General features: G+C 42.9%; 1 protein-coding gene across 2 annotated transcripts in view; it reads right to left on the reverse strand.

Moving 5' to 3' along the window:
- The window catches only part of MATN2 (matrilin 2), a 132,370-nt gene that overhangs the window by 32,861 nt on the left and 75,160 nt on the right, over positions 1-24,349 (reverse strand). For both annotated transcript variants that reach the window (XM_084620298.1, XM_084620299.1), the window contains 5 exons: positions 20,531-20,653; positions 12,480-12,602; positions 8,145-8,267; positions 5,593-5,715; positions 832-954 (listed from right to left, as the gene is read on the reverse strand). In XM_084620298.1, the coding sequence (XP_084476424.1) occupies positions 832-954; positions 5,593-5,715; positions 8,145-8,267; positions 12,480-12,602; positions 20,531-20,653 (615 nt within the window). The remainder of the gene's footprint in view (positions 1-831; positions 955-5,592; positions 5,716-8,144; positions 8,268-12,479; positions 12,603-20,530; positions 20,654-24,349) is intronic.

Consider the following 24,349-nt stretch of genomic DNA (forward strand, 5'->3'; position numbering starts at 1 on the left):
CAACCTGAGGCCCACAGGCTGCATGCAGCCCGTCAAGGTAAACGGCTGGTGGGCCGGTGGGCCACCAGACCGTTTGTTTACATTTTCATGGCCACCCGCAGCTCCCAATGGCTGCAGTTCACCTGGCCGCCACTTCCTGCAGCTCCCATTGGCTGGGAACAGTGAACCGCGTCCCCTGGGAGCTACGGGTGGCTGTGCAAATGTAAACAAACGGTCTGGCGGCCCGCCAGCGGATTACCCAATGGGCTGCGGGCCACAGGTTGCCCACCATTGCTGTAGTATCTGAGTCTTTTAAAAGCTTTCCTAATAACACGCTTTTTAACATCAGATGTGAATCATTTTAATGGATTAGTCCCCAAACAACTGGGAATACAATTACATTACTATACACATTATATCTAGGTGGCTTTTAAAGAAGTAAGATACAGCGACTGAGCACTAGAGAGGGCTGTAATACTGAAGAAAATTTGGCAATGATTTTTTCAGACTTTCATTTCATTTCATTACAGTCTTGCCCAAATTATGCAATCCCTTTTTAACGTTCTTTGTCACACAAGTGGGGCAAAGAAATGGAAACGCCATTCATATTGTGAGCTCCTTGGTTGGAGCAAGGCCTTAGAAATGTTAAATCTTTTTAACCTAGTTTGTGGAGAAAATTACTGTTGCCTGTTGCAAAATACAAATCTGTACTAATGTACCTTTGGTCCCCAGTTTCATCCCAGAGTCCAGCTTCAGGGCTACTCATTTACATCACACATACTGATTTTATACTGTACAGATGCAGGCAACAAAAGATATGGCACCATGTCACTTGGTCTGATAAAAACTTACGTTTACAAGTTTTCCCATCATCACGAAGCTCATATCCTTCAAAGCACTGACAAGTATAAGATTTTTCACTGTTTACACACAAATGTTCACAACCAGGGTCACTCAGTGCACAATAGTCCACTCCTGAAAATGATATGGAGTTGTAAGAAGAAGTTAAAAATTCATGAATTAGCAGCTGGTCGTCTCTAACACAGCTGCATGATATATGAACAAGCAAATACTGTATTGTTTGAACAATAATTCAGTTCTTTTTCAAAAATAAATATACCTTTCAGAAACATCAAAGGAGTTTTTAGGTATGATTTAGCATGGTCTCTGTGGGCAGAGGTGAGAAAAAGCTATCTTTCTGTTTGCAATAGCTCAGAAAAGAGAGTCCAGATACTTCAATACTTTTTGAATAAACTATAAAGATATTTTGCTAATTATGTCATATAGTAACATACAGTAACAACCACCAGGTATCAAAACAACAGTGGTTTTCTTCTAAACATTCACCTTTCACTGATGATTCAGCATACATACTTGATGTGAAAACATGGAGGTGGGCGAATCCCAGAACTCTCAGTGTACCTGATCTCATTGACATCAATGGATTTGGGATTAGACCATGTGAGCTTTGATGCTGAACAATAATTAACACAAATCATTTTAATTCAGTTACATTTGTCTTCTTAACTTTCCTACGGATTTTCTTTTCTTTAACATGAGACCTAGTGCTCTCAGAGTTCCATACTCGGCACTCCGTCCAGCTGTGTGTGAGCTCTGCTGCATATGGAGTTCCATTTGCTATAGTTGCTAGATGTCAGAGCAGAAGCCAGTTTATTACTAGGGTGTTCCCAGTATTTATGACAGCAGTCTCTTGATTCGGAAGTGGTATATATTAAACACATCTATTCAGCTGCTTATTTAACAGTTATCTGAAAGACCCAAAAATCTTTTATGATAATCTAAAAAGATTGCCCATGTGATTTTAACAGGGTCAGCTGGAGCTCAGGAGCAGAACAAAGTCTGTTCCCAAACAGATGTGCAGAGAGGGGTAAATCGGCAAGTAGAAGAAATACTCAAGAGGGATCAAATTCAGTGCCCAGAGGAGTCCAGGAGTCACTGTATAGCTTTAATGCTTCTAATGGGAATCCAAGTAATACCTGGAGGAAACTAAATCGCCAGAGTTTAAAAACATTTTTTTCTACTACCAAGGAAACAGGATTTTCCATAGGAAAGTTGATATAATTCTTAAAACAGCAGCTCAGCTTCTTCACTATATCCATTGGTTCCGCTCGAAGCCGTGGTGCCATCCCTCTCCTCTTTCTGCACAGAAGGCAGGAGTCTGTCCTGGTAGCATTAGTTACCCCTCTTCTGGATGGGTGGATGGATCTCTGTGGACTTCAGGGGGCAGGAGATGGAGGAGCAAAGGTGTTTCCACTTTCTGATTTGCATTATCTTCCCCTGGATCCTCTCTGTGACTGCAGCTGTGCGGTTGCAGGGGGACCTTGCTAATGGTAGTTTGACTCGCTGAAACTTTGTTGCCCAATGGCAGGGAAAGCAGCAGATTCAGGAGCTGTCCATGCAATCAACAGGCTTGGGGAACTGAGGAGGGGGGAAAGGCAGATAGAGTGGCCACCAAAATCTTTGGTGAGGCCTGCCAAACCCCTCTGACCAGTGGGGATAATTCCAGGAAGAGTCAGCAAGGCAAAATTCACCGAGTTTTCCTTTCTCATTGGCCCCTTCTGCAGATTTTTCCACTGAAGCGGGCCATTTATCCTACTAATTCTATTAAATTGGAGTGAATCTTAACACTCATTAGCTATATTAAGAATAGAAACATTGCTAGGGCAAGTTTAATTTCTGATGTATTGAGGCTCCTATGAAGGCTGCATTAGTGACATCTCTACTGAGGACTTGAAGCTCCTGAATAAAGAAGAAAGTCACTTAACAGAATGTGTTCATCCACACGCAGGGCTTCCAGAGCATCATGATTTGTACCTGTATCCACACACACAAGAGGGGTAGAAGATGATGAAAGCAGCAGCACGAAATTTGTGAAGAGGGCCAATGAGCTGGCTGGCTTTAGAATAATATCTACAATAGATCACTCACCAAAACCCTCCTCTTCAACAGCAAAGAGGACAGGATAAGAATGCCCAGTAACATCTTCCTCCCTGCCAGCAGGAGAGAAGAACAGACAGCCAGAGATCCTGAGTGAAGGGTAAATGAGACAGAGGCCTTCCCCCACTAAAGAGATTTTAGAACTGCAGCCTGAAGATGGACACTAGGTTGCTGTCTGCAATGCAATCTGCTATTGCTCACTGACCTACCAGCAGAGTGATCCTGGAGCCCAGGAGCTGAAGAGGTGTGTATGTGGGGGAAGGCACATGGAGCAAGAGCACTGAAAACAGATTTTCCCAGGAAGCACTTATTTGGTCTCTCAGAATACAGGAACATTTGAGTGCAGATCTCTTAGTGCATGTGGTCTTTGTGGGAAGATACATATTTAATGGAGAGTGATGATGCACGTTCTTCGGAGGGCTTTGTACATACCTGTATTTTGTGGAAGATGGATAGCATAGCCTATGTTGTGTAGGATGCCTGACTAGATGATCATAATGGTCCTTTTTGGCCTTAAAAATCTATAAATATGTATCTGCAACCAGGAATGAGAGGATTTTTTTTACATATATGGGGCGTGAAGATACTTGGGGAGCATGGACTCTTGTAAGTATATTTCTATGGTCTGTACAGTTGTTTATTAATAATTCAGCTGGGATTTTCACAGGAACCTGAAGGGAATTAGGTGCCCAAATTTCACTGATTTATGTGCCTAACTTCCTTAGACTCTTTTGAAAACCCCAGCCTTGTAATTTCATTGGCCAGACTTCTATTTCTAATTCCATCTTCCTGTAACTATCCATGCACAGGTGCCAACTTCTAGTTTGCTCTGGGGGTACTCCTCCCCTGCTCCAGCCCAAGAGCCCACTCCACTCCACCCCTACCACATAGGCCCTGCCCTCACCCTGTCTCTTCCCCACCCCTGCTCCACCCCCTCCCCGAGGCCCCCACGTGCCCACTGCCACTCTCTGCCCTCCCCCAAGTCCCCCAACAAGCTGCCAAACAGCTGTTCGGAGGCAGCCACCGAACAGCTGTTAGTCGGTGTGGCCTGACAGCTATTTGGTGATGCCCCTGATTAGCTCATTGGGGGCACCGCCAAACAGCTGTGGCTGCTGGGTGCTGAGTACACACTATTTTTTTCCATGGGTGCTCCAGCCCCGCATACCCATGGAGTTCTCCATGAGTACTCAGAATTTGTTCTCATTATTCCGTGCATTTTAAAAATGCAGAATTCAAGCACAAATTGAAGATTCGGCGCACTCCTTATATGACAATATACACACTCAGCAACGGCAGAAAAAACGACTTTCAATCTGAGCTACTTCAAATTTACAGTCTCAGCTGCTCAACTGGAAGCACAGTTTGATGCAGAATAAGCTATTGTCTCTGCTTTTTTTAAAGTTACTAGAAGTTCTTAGTCATTGGATGAGAAGCAAATATATTGTCTTGGATAAAAAGGTGGCTAGGAAACAGAAAGCAAAGAGAAGGATTAAATGGTAAATTTTCATCATAGCAAAAGCTTAGCAGCAGGGTGCCTCAAGGTTGTTTAACATTTTTACTAATTATCTGTAAAAAGGGGGTAGATAGTGAGGTAGCCAAAACTGCAGATTACTTAGTTATTTATGTTAGTCAAGACCAGAGAGGCCTGTGAGGAACTTCTGAAAGATCAAAACAAGCTAAGTGAATGGACAATATGATGCCAAATGAAATTCAATGGAGCTAAATGCAAAATAATGAACATTGCAGGAAAAAAAATTGAAGTCCTTAAGTACTTGTACACTTTACAGGATTCTAAATTCACTCAAGAAAGGGACCTGGGCATCACTGTAGATGTCAATACATAGCTGTGGTCTAAAAAGCTAACAAATGTTTCAGTGCATAAGGAATGGGATGCTGAATAATACGGAAACTATTATAATGCTATTACATAAATTAATCGTGTGGCATCATCTGGAATACTGTGTGCAGTACTGGTCATGCCATCTCAAAAAGGCTACCGCAGAACTAAAGGAGATTCAGAAAGGCGCAACAAGAAAGATCTCTGGAAAAACTCTCAGATGAAGAGGCACTGAAAAGATTGGGATTGTCACCTTAGAAAGAAGACGAATAAGAGGGAACAAGATTAAATTATATATAAAATAATGAACAGGGTATAGAGAAGACAGATCATGAGCTTCTGTTCTCCCTATCTCATAACACAAGAACAAGGGGACATTAAATAAAATTAAAACGTGGAAAGTTAAAAAATCACTAAAAGGAAATACTTTTTCATACAATAAATAATTAAACTGTCTGCTACTGTCAGTCATTGAGGGCCAGAACCTAACAAGAGTCAAATTATCCAGAGTTGTCACAATTAATGATGATAAAAATGTTTTGGAAGGGATATCAAGCCTCATGTTTTAGAACTTATGTCAATCTCTAACTATTATAGACCAGGATGAAACCTAATGTGGGGGACAGATTACCCCATATCTGTCTACTGCAGGGTTCTCACATCTTTCTCTGAAGCATTTGGTACTGGCCACCGTCAGAGACAGAATACAGGACTACATAGCCCTTGGGTCTGACGCAGCATATCAATTCCTATGTTCCTAGTGTTTGTTTGCTTCCCTCCGCTTTCATTCTGATCAAAGAAATAATCAAGAGACTTACGTGTGCAGGTTTTTAGGTCTTCATTAATGATGAATCCTTCAGAACACTGACAGACATATGAATCGCCTGTGTTCAGGCACAGCTGCTCACAGCCATGGTTGTTCTCAGCACAGTGATCCACTCCTAATGGTTTATGTTAGGAATTAAGAAAACACATTAGAGAGTTAAAGACCAAAACCATGACATGGTACTAAGTGCTTCAGAATCTTTGTACATATGATTATCAAGAAAAAAAATCATAAACGTTTGCACTTACATAGCTAACCCATCTAAGGATCCATTTGAGAAACATGAGTTAATTTATCCTTATAACAGCTCAGTGAGGTAGGTATTTATTATCCCTATGTTACAGACAATGAATGTAAGGCATGGAAAGGTGACGACTTGCCCATAATCACAAAGGGAATCTGCAATAGAGTTGGGAATAGAGAACCCAGGAATCCTAACAGTGTTATGCCTAAACCACGAGGCTATGCTCTCTTTTTCACACACAGAAATCTTTTCTTTGTTCACGACACGTTTTTCTCAGACAGTAAATGTGAGTGTTAGTCATTTATAAGTTTCAACTTATTCCACAACAATTAGAGGATTATGAGTCAATTCTGTTTAAACTGACAGATATAGTAATTTAAAAATATTCTTTTGCTGCTAGGTTCTATCTGCTAAAGCCAAACTATGGGACACTTAAAAACGGAGAGTGTAGGGGACTTAATGTAACCACTTTGCATTTTATTGATTCTGTATTTGTGATGGAAATGGTCTCTATAAAAACCAAATATATGTGTGAATTTGAGTTTAAAGTCTGTCCTGTATGTCCTAACAAGGGACAATTAAGAGGTATGGTTAATAGTTCATAAAGCAAGATATGTGCTTGTGTGAAGGTGTTGTGTAACTCTGCTGATTTTGTAAAAATACAGAGCAAAGCACTTTTTAGCAAGAAAAAATCTTAAAAGCTTTTTATAGCAAGCCTTATAGCAACCCTTAACATTTTATAGTGGACATTCTTCACTATTCTTAGTCACATGGGTGAAATTCACCCTAGGTCAACTTGACTGTAGTCAGTGTTACCCAATATAAATGTGGTCTATTATGTCTCAATTCCGCAAAGCCTTTAAAGATGCAAAAATTTACTGGATTATCAGAGTCATATCCATAGCCATTTGCTAAGCTTAATAAGGCCTCCTCTATTGTGTAAGATTGTTTTTTTTTTAATTATATATAATATATTTACAGAAATCTGTCCCGATTTAACATCATACATAGTTACAAATACTGTTGGCCTGAACAAGTGAAGCTGAGATTGAAGCTTTTACTAGTTACAATAAGTTCCAGTTGGCACATTCTCCTTTTTTCCATAAGTTTACATCATCATAAGTGGAGCTGTGCTTTGGGGCCGTTGTACAAGAGAAATGCGAAACAACTAAAATAAACAAACCATTATCCTATTTGGCAGATTACAGTCTCAGATCACCATCATCTGTTACAAATAAGAGATGCCAATTGTAATATGTATTATTGATATCACTTTTAAAATCTAAACCTTCTAGCTTCTCACACTAAATCTTTCCTTATGTTCTTTTAAGTAACAAAATAATCACAAATTATAGTTGTCACCAGGCTTCTGGAACTACAGTAACTATAAACTTAGGTCAACATGTTTTGATACCTAAATCTGCAAAAATAAAAATTGTAATGCTCAAAAAGAGAAAAGGGCCAAGATTTTCAAAAGCGACCAGTAAATTGGGTTGCCTCAAGTGTGGCATGCCCTATTGGTGACACCTCAAAGGGGCCTAATTTTCAGAAAGAGCTAAGCACCTTCCCATCTGAAAATCAAACCACGTTGTCTAATTTACTTATATTACAATGTATCAAAGTTTTTGTGTATGTTGCAGAATCCATCAACATTTTCTTTTGATCACCGAAGATAATAACTTTCTTAATTATATAAGTCTTTGGGTACATTTTTCCAAATGGCATACGTACATCAAGAAAAATTGCAGCTCTCTGCATTTTTAAAGTGCTGCTTTAAATATGCAAAATGGTTCTGGAGAAAACAATATATTTTGACAACTAAAGCGATTGCAAATATATAGGGTCGGCATGATTTTTGGTAGAACATCATTCCTTTAGCGGTATTCTCATTACCATATAGCAAGAGTTATGTTTATATCAGATAGACTTCAGAAGAAAAAAAATAAACCAGCCTTTGAGATGAAAAAATCATTAGTATTAGGCATGTAACTGTCTAAATATCAGCTAATATTGGATGAATTTTTAACAAGCACTTCAAAGTATGTCAGGCACTCCTGCTAAATAAACAATTCCTGTTATTAGAATGTTATAAGACGATACACTTGTTCTCCACTGGGTGGACATATGCAGGCATTTTACCAACATTACCTCACTGGAGCTGGCTCTTGTTGGACTTTACAGTTACAGCAGTTTACATAGCTCTAAAAGATCTCAGAAGGGCCCCTGGAGAGTTCCCTTGTCCTTTTCAAAACTCAGTCCAATGCAAGAACTAATTGCTGCAGTTTGTGTGAAACACTCACTTCTGCACGTTTTGCTATCAAGGTTTAGGGTGTATCCACTATGACATCTGCACACAAAAGAGTCTTCTGTGTTAACACATTCCTGTTCACAGCCATGTTTACCCAAAGCACAGAAGTTTATTCCTGTGGAGAGAGAGGTTAAAGAATACAAGCTAAGTATGCTGGTTACTGAACAAAACATCATGCTTCTTAAATGTTACTAACTTCCATGTGACTGTTAATAAAACTGTGGGAAGCAGCTGATCTGGTGGCCTATTAGTAAAAATGTGCAAGACTTTGCTTTGATTCCCAAACGCTTTTTTCCCCAGCCATCACAAGTAACATCAACACTTCGGGGAGGAGGAGTGCCTGGTACTGCTCAACAGTGACACACACAGTTTGGCTTAGAAAAGAGGAAGTAGAAAAGTTGATGGATTGTTTTATTTTATAAGTCTGTTTTATGTGAACCATGAAGTAAAGTGTTTGGGAATGAGAGCCCCCTTCTGAAAATACTACCAAACTGAAGGGCTGATCCAAAGCCCACTGAAGTCACTGAAAAGAATCCCATTGACATTAGTAGGGACATTATCATGTCCCTAATTCACAACTGTACTCCTGGTAATAAACATTATGCTTGGAAATGTTTTCAGAATTGGACCCTTTGCTCCTGGTCCTGTAAAGTCCTGAATATAGTCACAATGCTATATAAAATTATAAACATAGCAGCAATCCAGACTGCTGTTAAAAATGATACTGGTACATGAAAGCACATACCGAAACGCACATTTTTTGCGAAGATGAAAGACATTTCATCATGTTCCAAAAGAGGCTATTTTCTTAGCTTTACTCTTAGCTTGTGAGAAACATTAATACTACCTCTTGCTCCTGGCTTTCATAGTGCTTAGGTACTAAGAAAAACTAGCTGCTTCATCTGCGTGCAGGTTCTATATATGCCTTAAGAATCTCTCATGATGCATCTGCTTTGACACAAGCTTGCTGGGTCCCACACCAGAGTAGCTGCGTCATAGAAATCATAGAAATGTAGGACTGGAAGGAACCTCAGTATATCACCTACTCCCGTCTCCTGCACTGAGGCCTGATTTACACTACAAAATTAGTCCACCTAGCTGCACATCTGTCTACACTTAAATTTGTCTCCCACTGATGTAAGTGCCCCTTTATGTGAACATAGTAGCACCAGCTCCCCGAGCAGCATTGAGCCATGGTTGCTGTACGGAGTTCAATGCAGCGCAAGTGTAGACACTGCATTACCTATGTTGACCCTAACTAGTCCTGCAGCAGCTGTCCCACAATGCCCAACGATCTGGTCACAATTGTTAACTCCACTGCCCAGAGGTCACATATACCACAAGCCTCCACTCCTTTAAAACCCCTGTGAATTTTTGAAATGCCTGTTCCTGGTTGTCCTGTTTGGTGAGCACACTTCTATCTGCTCTCCTTTGTTGTGTGCAACTGACCATGCCAGCTACATGCTCCAGCTGCACTCCTGCCTGGAGTAGATGGGAGGTATTGGGTCTCCTGGGCCTATGGGGAGACGAGGCTGTGCAGGCCCAGCTCTGAACCAGCTGTAGAAACATTGTCTACATCGAAGAGCAGCTTGCTCTGGGGAGGCAGAAAAAGGGCTACGACAGGGACCAGCAGTAGTGACAGCCATGAAAGTCAAGGAACTGTGGCAGGCATATCAGAAAGCCAGTAAGGCTAACCATCGACCTGGTGCCAAGCCACAGACCTGCTGCTTTTACACAGAGCTACCACATCCCACACCATTCCACCATCCCACACACCAGCATGGATACCTCTGAGGCCCCTGCTGTGAACAGCGAGGAGGAGGAGTGTGGGGGACAGGTGACTGGGGGGGCCAGCGATGCTGTGACCCAGGACCGTTTTTTGACTCCACCGCAGTCCAACTAGTCCCTGTAATCAAGCACGGGTGAGCCTGATGCAGGGGAAGGAAACTTGAGTAAGCCTGTAAATGAATTTCCCATTCAAGTGACAGCACCCCCAATTTAGCTGGACACAGCTATCAACTTTTCATTAATTCACTCATACTACAAGAGGTAATGATACAACAAAGAGCTAGCTGCTTTTCATTCCCCTCTAGAGTTAGGCGGGGGAGGGGGCCATGTGGAGCAGTTTGTTTATATGCACTCTTGAGTCCTCCTGAGAGATAGATGAAACTTCCCTGGAGGTACAAGGCAATCCTCTCCTGAAGGTTTCTAGAGATGGCAGCCTTAGTTTTTCCTCCGCGGTAGGACACGCTCCCATGCCAGTCGGCGATAACTTCAGCAGGCACCATTCAAATACACAGTCTAGCAGCATTCAGACCCAGATGACTTGAAGACGCCAGCGACAGTTGTGCTCTCTGTGCCTTTGCTACCCTCAGGAGTGAGATAGCAGCCAAAGCCACCCCCACCTATTGAAAAGGGTGCCAGTATTCAGTGCCCGTGCCCTATACTCATAGTTTCATGTAACTGAGCAATTCCCTTCTCCTTTCCCTCACCTCTGGCAGCTCATACTCACCATGGCTTGAGCAGAGAGTGGCACCAGGCACAAGCACTCCAAAGCAGAAGTGTCAGTAAACTCATTTTGTTTAACACTTTAGGGCAGCAAGGGAAGGAGGGAGTGCTGAATCGGAAGTTTCGCTTTCCATTTCTGCTGTACTGACAATAGTGCCTCTGTGTGTGTTAGCTGCAGCTGTTGCAGCCTTGAGAGGTTCTCCCTCCACACCAGAAGCGGTGCTCCACCATCTGCTGCTGCTCTGTGAATGCCACCAATAACCTTGACCTGGTTCTCGCTATGTCCCACAGTAAACTGACCACCGTGTTCCTTGCAGCTCTTCTTGCGGCTCTGTAAATACTGGAGAACTGTGCATCCTGTGCTTGCGGTGCTCATGACAATAGTGCAGAGCTATGCAATCTTCATGCTTCTGCCAGAGACTCCAGGCAGTGACAAGTCCCATGCAGGTTCAGAGGAAATTGAAAATAGGTGCAAAAATTATGGGAGAAAGAGGATATTATGGGATGGAGAATAGTACATTATGGGACGTTGACCCCCGGCTCTCAGTCACCCCTACGCGAGTCGTTTCTGCCCCACCAGGCATTGCCGAAACTACCCAAAAGACAGTGTGCTGAATGGTGGCAGGTTGCACACGGGGATACCTATCCATGGTGCACCTACCCATTGACACAAGCACTCCTGGAGAGTACGTGCAGCGCCGACGCAAGGAGACAAGCATGTACACGCACAAGTGATATACTAACTGCTGCGGCTTTATGCTGACGTAACTTGTGTCAGGAAAACTTTGTAGTATAGACATGGCTTAAGTATTATCCACACCATCCATGATAGTTATATGTCTAACCTGCTCTTAAAAACCTCCAGTGATGTAGATTCCACATCCTCCCTAGAAAATTTGTTCTACACCAAGGTCCACACGTCTCATTTAGGAAGCTGATACAATGGAGGCAGTTTTCTAAGCTTTGTAAGAAACTGGGATGGTGATTTAAAGCAGTGGTTCTCAGCCACGGGTCCAAGGCCCCCTGGGGGGCCACAAGCAGGTTTCAGGGGGGCCGCCAAGCAGGGCCAGCATTAGACTCTCTGGGTAGTAAGCTGAAGCCCCACTGCATGGGGCTGAAGGCCAGGGCCCTGAGCCCTGCCACCTGGGGCTGAAGCCAAAGCCTGAGCAATGTAGCTTCACGCAGCCCCCTGTGGCATGGTGCCAAGGAAACTTCTCTGCTTGCTACCTCCTAACACCAGCTCTGGCTTTTATATGCAGAAAACCAGTTATTGTGGCACAGGTGGGCCATGAAGTTTTTATAGCATGGGGGGTGTGGGTGTGAGAACTCAGAAAGAAAAAGGATGTAAAGAACTCCATAGTGTTTAAAATATAAACGTAAACTGCTTTTAATAACTAAATAATACATCCCCTACTTTCCCAAAATTAGTCAAAGGCATCTGTCCTTGGCTACAACATAAATTTGAAGTATTTAGGCCAAAACCACTTGAGTTACGACAAGCCCAAATAAGAAAATTTCAAAGTAGTAATGAACGACCTGGTTTTGAGCCATCATATGTCCCATAGTACTCCCCAGAATTGCTTCAGAAAAATTGTAATGTGGTGTAAAATCTGGTCTGTGAAATATCAAGGAGTTTGGTTTAGGTTTTGGCAAAGTTATGGGGTGAAGGAAGGGGGCTGAGGTTAAAAATCACATTAAAATAGAATGTTTGTTTCAGCCTTCACTATGGAAGAGGCTATGATCTTTCTGTAAAGTCAGCCATACAGGTTTTCAGAAGTAAAAGCAGATGAGCTTTATTGCATACTGTAGGACAACTTACTTTTGCAAGTTCTCTTATCTGGATTAAGAGTAAACCCTTGTCGGCACCGACAAAAATAGGAATCATCTTTATTAACACATTCCTGTTGACAGCCATGGGTCTGCAAAGCACAGTAATCTGGTCCTGTAAAAAGAAAAAAATGTGCAGCAATGAGGAACATTGACAAATACATTAAATTAAAACCAATTATCTTGGTTTCTTTCAACGAGCATCTCTCTTTCTGGACATGCTGCTGACACCTTGCCATACTGTCTCAAGCTGTGAAAACAAAATGTTCCATTTTCACACATACTATAATGCAGCATACATATTTTTAATGAGCCCCTGGGGGATAAGTTTTTCATGGGAGGATGTACAGAAATGAGTGTTGGTATTTTTGAGATTTTTGCAGCTAAATACCCATAGATCACACTGAAAATGTATCACATGGTTTTCTAACAAAGTACCTGGTTATACTATTTTACTGCATGCAAGTTAGGTATGATTTATAAGAAGAAGTGTATTAGTGTGCTTCTGGGTGCCTCTCACCAGATCAGAGCATTACTTCACCTGCAAAGTCAGTGTCTGAACAACTCAGGTTTGTTTGCTTTGCAGTTCCCTCATTTAAGTTGCTCATGAGATGATAGTCATGAAGGTTCACAGGCAACCATTACCACCAATGTATAAAGTATGTTAGAAAGGGAAGCTCACTGTGCAGTGATCAGTGGGATCTATGCACAATTAGGGCCTGATTCAACATCAGTGAAGTCAATGAGATTTTTGTCATTTACTTCACTTAGAAGCAGCATTTGGCCATAAGGCCCTCACTGGTTTTATATCGGTGTAGCTCCACTGACTTCAGTGGAGATACTACTGATTTATACCAGTCAGAGTTAGCCCCTAACCCTTCATTCCTGGCAAAATTAGATAAGAGGGCAGAGGTTAGTTCCTTAAGGTCAAATTTTTAAAGATAGTTAGTCAGGCTGGCTGGAAAACATGAATCCAGGTTGTGAACATTTTTGAGGTTTTGATATGTGGTTTCATGCCTCATTGGAAGAAAACTGAGACCCTTCAAAATTTTTCATGAAAAAAACACAGAGAGCCTACCCACGGCAGAAGAGCCAATAGTTTGGGCACTTGCCTGGGAGAGACTCAGTTTGATTCACTGCTCTGAATCAGGTTTCAGAGTAACAGCCGTGTTAGTCTGTATTCGCAAAAAGAAAAGGAGTACTTGTGGCACCTTAGAGACTAAGGTGCCACAAGTACTCCTTTTCTTTTTGCTCTGAATCAGTGGCTCTTAATCTCTCCTTCTAGAGCTCTTCCACTCTGAACCAGGCAGAGCAGGGACTCGAACCCAAGTCTTCCACCTCCCAGAGGAGTGTGCTAACAACTGGAATACAGACTATTCAGGTCATGCTTTTGTCTCAGAAATTCCATCTTGGACCTCAGAAACATTGCCAAGGAACATTTCTTCACAACCAATTTGTTTCCATGAAAAGTTTTGGTTTTTGACAGATCAGCATTTTTGGACAGAAAAATGTTTTGCTGAAAAATTCTTGACTAGTTATTGTTTACGCTCCTAAAGACACAGGTAGGTGCTTAGGTGCTTTTGAAAATCCCAGGAGGTGCCCATCTGCGTCTGTAGGTACCCAGATACCTTTAAAAATCTGACCATTAGAAGTGAGTCAAAGGTTACCTAGATAAACTTTGTGGTATAGAGACTGTCTTTTTTATATGTGTTTGTATAAAGCCTTTCACAGTGGTATATGGTATATGATTGAGGCTTAGAATGCAGAAGGCTCCTCTCCTCTCCAGAGGTAGCAGCATGGGGTCCCACGGCATCCCACAGGTAACAAGAGAGGCTCCCCTAAAAAGGAGCAGAATTAGCAACAAGGCAGGAAGACCCCTAATAAGTACTCCAGGAGCCAGGATGTATAAGGTATACCTGCTTGGGCTAGTGTTGGCAAACCCCCAGAGCAGTGTGTCTTGCAGTTAATGTTGAAATGGATGGGGAGTTCACACCTCTCAGTGCTTTTGTTTCAAGCTGTCTTGGTAACACTTATTTAAGTTTCAGGCTTTTCTTTGTGACCATAAGGGGCTAGAAGCTTAATTTTTTTTCTTTTTGTAAATGAAAGCCAAAATGATGATGTAATCAAATGACTCTGGGAGCTAGAGCCCTAAGCATGGGCTATAATGCTTATGCCTTAATCTAGTCCTGCACTTATCAAAGCTCAAAAAAAAAAAAAAAAAGCTTGTTTGACCATTTTGGCTCCATCTTTCTTAACATAGGTTGAATCTTGGCTAGTTTTGCTGCTCTCACTGAGACTTACCTGTCAAGCCAAATTGGTAGAAAATAATGTTAAGAGTTTTAAACTTTGACCATTTAAAAATTAGTTGTTTGAAGCTTTTTCTTGTGTGTTCACACTGACCCAGAGCCAGTGTGATTTAGAACACAGGGGAACTCTGACACACCCTTGCTCTGAATCAATTGAGTCTAATCCCAAGCTAATCTGAATAATGTGCTGACTTTAAAGCAACTGCAATTTGCAGTCCATTTTCTTCATGTTTGGTTTGCAAGACACAAAAGAAGTCCAGTTTGCAGAGAAGTGATTTGGTAAGTTTTAAAAGTTATTTATGTTTAAATTCAGCCAGGGCATCCTGAACTGAGCTGATTTAACCAATGCTGTCCTGGCTCAAGTCCATTCTTGCTTGGCTGATGCTTCTTATTCAGCACCCCCTGCCCCACTACATCTAGCCAACCTGTTTTTTTCAAATTATAGTTTTGGGAAAGTTTTTTGCACTTTAAACTGATTTAAAGTATTTAAAGCATCTTAAACAGGTTAAAATGTTCGAGAGGTGTAGATCTGTTTAAATGCATACAACTAATTTCAGTTAATCCCTATAGCTGATGTAAAGATTTAACTTGCTTTAAGCTGTTTATGAAGTTTTGGGGTCTTTGATCAGTTTAAACTGAAAAAAAATCACACATTCTAAAATCCTCAACAATTTTGGGGGAACAATGGATCTGGATAGCTGCCCAAGCAGCAGGAGGCACTTATGCTGTACAAAAAATATTTCAAACTGCATGCTTATGTGGATATATACACACACAAGTATGGAAATATGTACTTCACATAAAATTTGAATAGACCTGCATCTGACACAATCACAGGTTGTCTTAGGGTATGTCTACACTACGAAATTAGGTAGAATTTATAGAAGTCAATTTTTTAGGAAGCAATTTTATACAGTCGATTGTGTGTGTCCCCACTAAGTGCATTAAATTGACGGAGTGCGTCTACAGTACCGTGGCTAGCGTCGACTTTCAGAGTGTTGCACTGTGGGTAGCTATCCCACAGTTCCCGCACTCTCCGCCGCCCATTGGAATTCTCGGTTAAGCTCCCAATGCCCGATGAGGCAAAAACATTGTCCCAGGTGATTTTGGGTACATGTCATCAGTCGCCCCTCCCTTAGTGAAAGCAATGGCAGACAATCGTTTTGCGCCTTTTTCCGTGCAGATGCCATACTGCTTTCAGCAGACGGTGCAGCAGGACTGCTAACCATTGTCATTGAACCACCGCTTCCGCTGCAACTCTGCTCTGCTGCTCGTCTTGATAGCGAATTTCTCCATGTTGGCTGTCATGGGCTTCCACTGCAACTCTGCTCTCATGAATCCACTGCGCGGGTCCTCTCGTCGTTCTCTATAAATATCTATTCTCATGGCATCCGTCGTCAGCCACCACTTCCACTGCAACTCTGCTCTCCAGCTCACGCCATACCACGGCAAGCATAGAGCCCGCTCAGATCACCGTGGCAGTTATGAGCATTGTAAACACCTTGCACATTATCCTGCAGTATGTTCAGAACCAGAACCTGCAAAAGCAGGCGAGGAGGCAACGGCAACGCGGTGACGAGAGTGATGAGGATATGGACACAGACTTCTCTCAAAGTACGGGCCCCGGCAATTTGGACATCCTGATGGCAATGGGGTAGGCTCATGCCACGGAACGCCGATTCTGAGCCCGGGAAACAAGCACAGACTGGTGGGACCGCATAGTGTTGCAGGTCTGGGATGATTCCCAGTGACTGCGAAACTTTCACATGCGTAAGGGCACTTTCATGGAACTTTGTGACTTGTTTTCCCCTGCCCTGAAGTGCAGGAATACCAAGATGAGAGCAGTCCTCACAGTTCACAAGTGAGTGGTGATAGCCCTCTGGAAACTTGCAACGCCAGACAGCTACTGGTCAGTCGGGAATCAATTTGGAGTGGGCAAATCTACTGTGGGGGCTGCTGTGATCCAAGTAGCCAATGCAATCATTGAGCTGCTGCTATCAAGGGTAGTGCAGGTCTTGGAAATGTGCAGGTCATAGTGGATGGCTTTGCTGCAATGGGATTTCCTAACTGTGGTGGGGTAACAGACGGAACACATAGCCCTATCTTGGGACCAGACCACTTTGGCAGCCAGTACATAAACCGCAAGGGGTACTTTTCAATGGTGCTGAAAGCACTGGTGGATCACAAGGGACATTTCACCGACATCAACATGGGATGGCCGGGAAAGGTACATGACGCTCGCATCTTCAGGAACTCTGGTCTGTTTCAACAGTTGCAGGAAGGGACTTACTTTCCAGACCAGAAAATAACTGTTGGGGATGTTGAAATGCCTATAGTTATCCTTGGGGACCCAGCCTACTCCTTAATGCCATGGCTCATGAAGCCATACACAGGCACCCTGGACAGTAGTCAGGAGCTGTTCAACTATAGGCTGAGCAAGTGCAGAATGGTGGTAGAGCGTGCATTTGGATGTTTAAAAGTGCGCTGGTGCAGCTGACTAAGTCGTTTAGACCTCAGCAAAACCAATATTCCCATTGTTATTGCTGCTTGCTGTGTGCTCCACAATATCTGTGAGAGTAAGGGGGAGATGTTTATGGCAGGGTGGGAGGTTGAGGCAAATCACCCGGCCACTGATTACACGCAGCCAGACACCAGGGCAGTTAGAAGAGCACAGCAGGGCACGCTGCACATCAGAGAAGCTTTGAAAACCAATTTCATGACTGACCAGGCTACGGTGTGACAGTTCTGTTTGTTTCTTCTTGATGAAAACCCACCCCCTTAGTTCACTCTACTTCCCAGTAAGCCAACCGACCTCCCCCCTTCGATCACCGCTTGCAGAGGCAATAAAGTCATTGTTGTTTCAAATTCATGCATTTTTTATTAATTCATCACATAAATAGGGGGATAACTGCCAAGGTAGCCCAGGAGGGGTGGGGAAGGAGGGAAGGAAAAGGCCACACTGCACACTTATTGAATACCAGCCTTCTGTTGCTTGGGAAGTCCTCTGGGGTGGAGTGGTTGGGTGCCCAGAGGCCCCCCTCCGGTGTTCTTGGGCGTCTGGGTGAGGAGGCTATGGAACTTGGGGAGGAGAGCGGTTGGTTACACAGGTGCTGCAGCGGCGGTCTGTGCTCCTGCTGCCTTTCCTGCAGCTCAACTATACACCGGAGCTTATCAGTTTGATCCCCCAGGAGCCTCAGCACTGCATCCTGCTTCCTCTCATCATGCTGCCGCCACCTATCATCTTGATCCCACCTCCTGCCCTCGCGTTTATTTTGTGCTTTCCTGGACTCTGACATTGCTTGCCTCCATGCATTCTGCTGAACTCTTTCAGTGTGGGAGGACTGCATGAGCTCAGAGAACATTTAATCGCGAGTGCGTTTTTTTCACCTTCTTATCTGCACTAGCCTCTGGGATGGAGATGATGGGGGAGCGTTGAAACATTTGTAGCTGCGGGAGGAAAAAAAGGGAGAGTAGTATTTAAAAAGACACATATTAGAGAACAATGGGTAGACTCTTTCATGGTGAACCAAGCTGTTAACATTACATAGCACATGTGCTTTCGGTACAAGGTCGCCAACCCCCCCACCCCCAATTCTCAGGGATGATCACCTCACCCCACCCCTCACTGCATGGCTAACAGCAGGGATGATTTCTTTTCAGCCACAGGCAAACAGCCCAGCAGGAATGGCCACCTCTGAATGTCCCCTTAATAAAATTCCCCTATTTCAACCAGGTGACCGTGAATTATATCACTCTCCTGAGGCTAACACAGAGAGATAAAGAACGGATGTTGCTTGAATGCCAGCAAACACTGGGACCATACGCTGCCATGCTTTGTTATGCAATGATTCCAGACTACGTGCTACTGGCCTGGCGTGGTAAAGTGTCCTACCATGGAGGACAGAATAAGGCTGCCCTCCCCAGAAACCTTTTGCAAAGGCTTTGGGAGTACCTCCAGGACAGCTTCATTGAGATGTCCCTGGAGGATTTCTGCTCCATCCCCAGACACGTTAACAGATTTTTCCAGTAGCTATATTGGCCGCGAATGCATCCCAAGTCTTCAGGGCAAATTAATCATTAAACATGCTTGCTTTTACACCATGTATTATATTTACAAAAGTACACTCACCAGAGGTGCCTTCTCCAGCTTCATGGTCCGGGAGCCCTCCTTGGGAGGGTTGGGAGGGTATTGGCTCCAGGATGATAAATGGTTCCTGGCTGTCGGGGAGAACGGTTTCATCCTCCTTCTCCTCATCATCTTCCTCGTCCCCAAAATCCTCATTCCTGTTGCGTGAGACTCCCCCCTTGCAGAAGTCCACGTACAGGGGTGGGGTAGTGGTAGGGGCACCACCTAGAATTGCATGCAGCTCATCATAGAAGCGGCATGTCTGGGGGTCTGACCCGGAGTGGCCGTTTGCCTCTTTGGATTTTTGGTAGGCTTGCCTGAGCTCCTTAAGTTTCACGCAGCACTGCTGCCGGTCCCTGTTATAGCCTCTGTCCTTCATGCCCTTGGAGATTTTTTCAAATATTTTGGCATTTCGTCGTTTGGAATGGAGTTTTGATAGCACAGATTCATCTCCCCATACAGCGATCAGATCCAGTACCTTCCGTTCGGTCCATGCTGGAGCTCTTTTACAGTTCTGCGACTGCATGGTCACCTGTGCTGGTGAGCTCTGCATGGTCACCTCTGCTGATGACCTCGTTACAATGGCCAAACAGGAAATGAAATTCAAAAGTTCCCAGTGCTTTTCCTGTGTACCTGACTAGTGCATCTGAGTTGAAAGTGCTGTCCAGAGCGGTCACAACGGAGCACTCTGGGATAGCTCCCGGAGGCCAATACCATTGAATTGCATCCACACTACCCCAAATTCAACCCAGCGATGTCAATTTCAGCACTAATCCCCTCGTCTGGGATAAGTACAGAAAAAAATTTTAAGAGCCCTTTAAGTCCACAAAAATGGCTTTGTCGTGTGGATGGGTGCAGAGTTAAATCGATCAAACGCTGCTAAATTCCACCTAAACTCGTAGTGTAGACCAGGGCTCAGACACCCATGTGTATCTAGGGTTGTATAAGATGCTTTGTCATATTGCACTGCATTATTTCATAAACTGTATTTGTTCACACTTAAAAATATGGGCTAAATTAATCACTGGTATAAGGAGTGTAACTCTACTGAAATTAATAGAGTTGCACCCACACACACCCACAGCAATTAAGTTTCTTTATCATAATCCATATGTAGAAAGAAACAAAGTTAATGTTGTACATTCAACCTTTCCTTTTACATTTCCTGAATGTGGCATGCTTAGCTATGCAACCTTAACAGTGCCTTAATATGGGGCATTTTGCATTTAATTATTAAACTTGTTTTATAAACAAAGAAAATTTAAGAACTGTGTTGTATAAAATTAAGCTGTTTTTCTGGTCTATTGCACAAGGAAGGAGGACACTCAAAATAAAGGACTCTGGCAATCCAAAGGGATCATGCAACATAAAGGCTTTTGATTTTACTACCTAGGGAGAAGCATGGCCTCATGTTAAGAACTCCTTGTCCCCAGAGAAGGAGAAAACTTCCACTGCTTTTATTTCCTATGGCTCCAGGAGCTAGTCCATCCCTGAGATTCTACTGAATGTCCTCAGCATCTTCAGGAACAGCAATGGGAGAATCACCACTGGAAATTAGGAGGTACAAGGAGAGCAAATTTATCATAGTACTTAAAATTCATCACAACTTACTTCTGCAAGTTCTTCTGTCTGGATTTAGAATAAATCCTTGATGGCAGCTACAGTAGTAGGAGTCATCCGTACTTACACACTCATGTTGACAACCTTGGTTATCCAAAGCACAAAGGTCTACAACTGAAAAAGAAAATAAGAAGAGTACATAAAATTAAGATAAATGGAATCAAATAAAAATATGATTAAATATGTATATTATGGCAGTGGCTAAGGGTCCTGATCAATGTCCAGGGCTCTACAAATAAGGAATTGACATGATCTCTGCTCTGAACAACTTGCAATTTAAGAACTTTAGTGCAATGATTGATGCACCAATTATTAGGGGCTCACTCCCTTTTTTCAGAAGGGATACATTTTGAATGGCTGATCACATTTGTGACTATGTTGGAAGACTCAGTGTGAGATCCCATTCAACTCCACTTTTCTATGTTGATTAGAGAAGGGACACAGAGCAGATTCTAACCTGGGTTACTTGATGTTAAACCAGGGTACTGTCATTGATGCAAGGGATTTAGACCACAGTAACTGAGATCTGAATCTGATTCTCACATTGGTCCCCCCACCAAATACAGTCAGCAGCCCTTTTTTTAGATTGGCTACCTGGAACTTTTGTAACTTTTCAGCATGTCTTCTCAGCTCTTGAAACAGTGCCTTAATCCTACACTCCATACAAGATGCATTTAGCACAGGTTGGGGAGAGGCAATAGTGGTTTTACTCTAGTGTTATCTTCTGTCCCTCTGCCCCCAATCCTGGAACCAACTGGGGCTGTGCCAGACCCCAGAATAGCTACTGTAACTTATCCCCAACTGCTTATGGCATCAAGGAGCTGAGCCAGCCTCCAGGAACCACAAGTGTAAAGGGGGGAGCACACCCCCTGCACTGGGGACTGGGACAACAGCTTCACTCACTCTGTGTCACCCCAAGATTCCCATTTGAAAAGCAGCTGTAGCAGAGGCCAGGGTCTGACCTGGATAGTTTACGTTAGAGCCCTTTGTTTGACAGAAAAAGAATGTCATAATTACTCTAGTCACTTACATCAGCATATTTAAAAGACAGAATACAATCAGGCTAAACACCATGCAAGTTTTAAAATAAGAGTTTACACAGATAAGTAAGAGGTTCAAAGCAAAAGTGCGTAAGTAGTCAAATGCAAATAAAACTTTAATTCCCTGCAACTTCAGTTGTTTCTTCATTCATCAATTCTTACAATAGATTAAACATAGACCAATCACAAAGCAAGTGTTCTTTCCACAAGACACTGCCTGGCTCGCACTATTCCCATTTTGTCTGATCTAAGTTTTATTTTCTGCTCAGGACAGCAACATGCTCAACTTCACATAGAAATGTGAGGAGTAGGGTCGCCAACTCTGACTGAAGCTATTCCGGGATTTTTTCCCCCCCCACATGATGTAATGTCATTAATTGTACTGTACCTAATAAAATCTCCTGGATTGCTTTCAATAGTCACCAGGAGATCGATGCTGCTTCCGGTAGACTCCCAGCCAATCCGGGAGGGTTGGCAACCCAAACAAGGAGTTAGCTTTCTTGACACTACCAATAGAACAACTCTGCCCTAGCCGCTGCTAACCCTTTCTGTTACTTTATTTATCTGTTTTTAAACCTCCCAAGTTACATTAAAATTCTCCTTTGAGGAGGGGACATTTTTTTCTTTATATTAATCAATTCTCTTAACCACACCCCAATTGTCTCCACTAATTCAGGCACCCTAGGGTATTTATTCAAGACCATTTACTCTGGAAGGCAAATAATACATTTATGCACATTAAGGACATTTCTGCTAACACTTAGGGTTATTTGGTTTGAATCCAGACTATTTGGACTGCTCATCATGTATAACCACTTTCTTCTATCTTCCTGTTTCCAGACTGAATAGCTTCAGATAAAAATATATTTATTGAAAATGTATGTTAAAGCTACAAAGTTTAACACAATAATCAGCCTTCCCCTGAAACCAGATCCAACCATGTATAAATTTCCAATTGTCCTAAAAAAAAAGTATTTAAATAAATGAATACATCAAAGAATACACACAATTTTCCCAAAGTAAATTTTGCTCTAGTAAAAATGAGCACATCTGTAAAGGCTCGACTTGTATCTGGTGTTTAATTACACAGTATCAAATTGCTCTGTGATTTCTTCCAGCTCACCCCCTTATCACTGGGATGGCCTATCGGAGCCTCTCCATAGCCTCTCTTCATTCAAATCTCTCATGTAGATCTATTTTTACTATCATGGCTACAAGAAACAGGCCAACAAATCAGAGCAAAGTTGAGGGGAAAATGGAAAAACTCTAGTATTTTTTAAGACGTTTTATCAATGAGTAACATATGAGCAGACATGATTCAGACCACTTTATTCACATTTGGTCCCTCATTCTTCTCTCTCTTAGTTGGTCTATCTTTTTAGACTGATCTTTTTGGTGAAGGGACTGTGCCTTCCTATGTCTATACAGGAGCATAACTGAAAAATAAGAGCACAACTGAAAAATAAATAATAATAGTTGATACAGGACCTATATTTCTCCAGTTTTCTCACTAAAGGATAGATTGTGCAACCCTTATTGCGATGAGCACATGCTCACAGGAGCAGTCCTATTGGCTTCTACAAGTGGTTAGCTTGCCAGTTTCTCTAGTGTAAACAAACCTTGGTGACTGACTGTATGTGGCTGACGTGCTCTCTTGCCAATTGCTCTTAGGGGCAAACATCATTGCACTGTTGTAATATTTTTCATATACAAATTAACCACACTAGGCCAGCGTTTCTCAAATGCAGCCACCAGGGGCTTTTCTTGTGGCCACAGCCTTCTAAGCAGTGATTGGGGGTGGGGGAAGCAACGGCCCCTTCCCCGGGACTGCCATCAGGGATTGGGCTCTGCCCCCTCTGGAGCCAGAAACACTAGAGGAGCAGGCAGCCTGTAAGTTCCCCACCTTCCTGGGCCCAGTGGGGCTCGGGCTTCTGGCTTCAGTCCTGGGGTGGCGGGTGGCAGGTTCTGGTCATGGGGCAGCGGGCTCTGGTCCCTGGCCGCAGGGCTGCAGCCCGGACCCCAGGCTATGGGCACTGGGCCCGGGCTCGCCACCCCCCGCATCACCGCTGGCCCCCACTGCCTCCCAAGCCCCTCATCCATTGCCCCTGCTACCTCCTTACCCACCTCCCCATCCAGGGCTTAATTTTCCCCCCAGCTTGCTGGGGTTAAGTAAATTTGCTGTGAAAAGTGATATTTGTATGTTTGTTAATATCACTTTTCACTGCCTCCCAGCTAGCTAGCAAGTCTGCTTCTGTGAAAAATGATATTAACAACATACAAAGATCATTTTTCACAGCAGCAGACTTACTAACTAGCAAGTGTAAAACAAAAAAGCAAAAGAAAACAACAGCAAAAGACAAGAACATGCAAAGCACCTAATTTGTGTTTCTATTCTGTTTAGGGTCAGTAAAGAACAGAGACAACTGTACATTATTTTGATTGAGTTTGGAAAAAAAAACCCTTACATAAATAAATTACAATGATTTGGACATGTATATTGGCATATTTATTTGTTTTTACTAAAGTTAATTAAGCATTTAGGGAAAAATTGTCAGAGTGGTCACCAGCAAGAGTTGGTGGCTGCATTCTGAGGCCACCAAAATTTTTATTGTGAGAATCCCTGCTCTAGGCAGGGTTAGACCTGCTGGGCTGTGTTGGTAGTCTCATTATTTATTCTTTTCATCCTCTTTTACGCTACCTACTGGTGGTACTTACTCAGAACAGACATCTTCCAACATGATTTCCGTTAGTAAATGGGATATTTAAATCC

This window comes from Lepidochelys olivacea (assembly GCF_965140295.1).
Source record: "Lepidochelys olivacea isolate rLepOli2 genome assembly, chromosome: 2".
In the NCBI taxonomy this organism is placed as follows: Eukaryota; Metazoa; Chordata; order Testudines; family Cheloniidae; genus Lepidochelys; species Lepidochelys olivacea.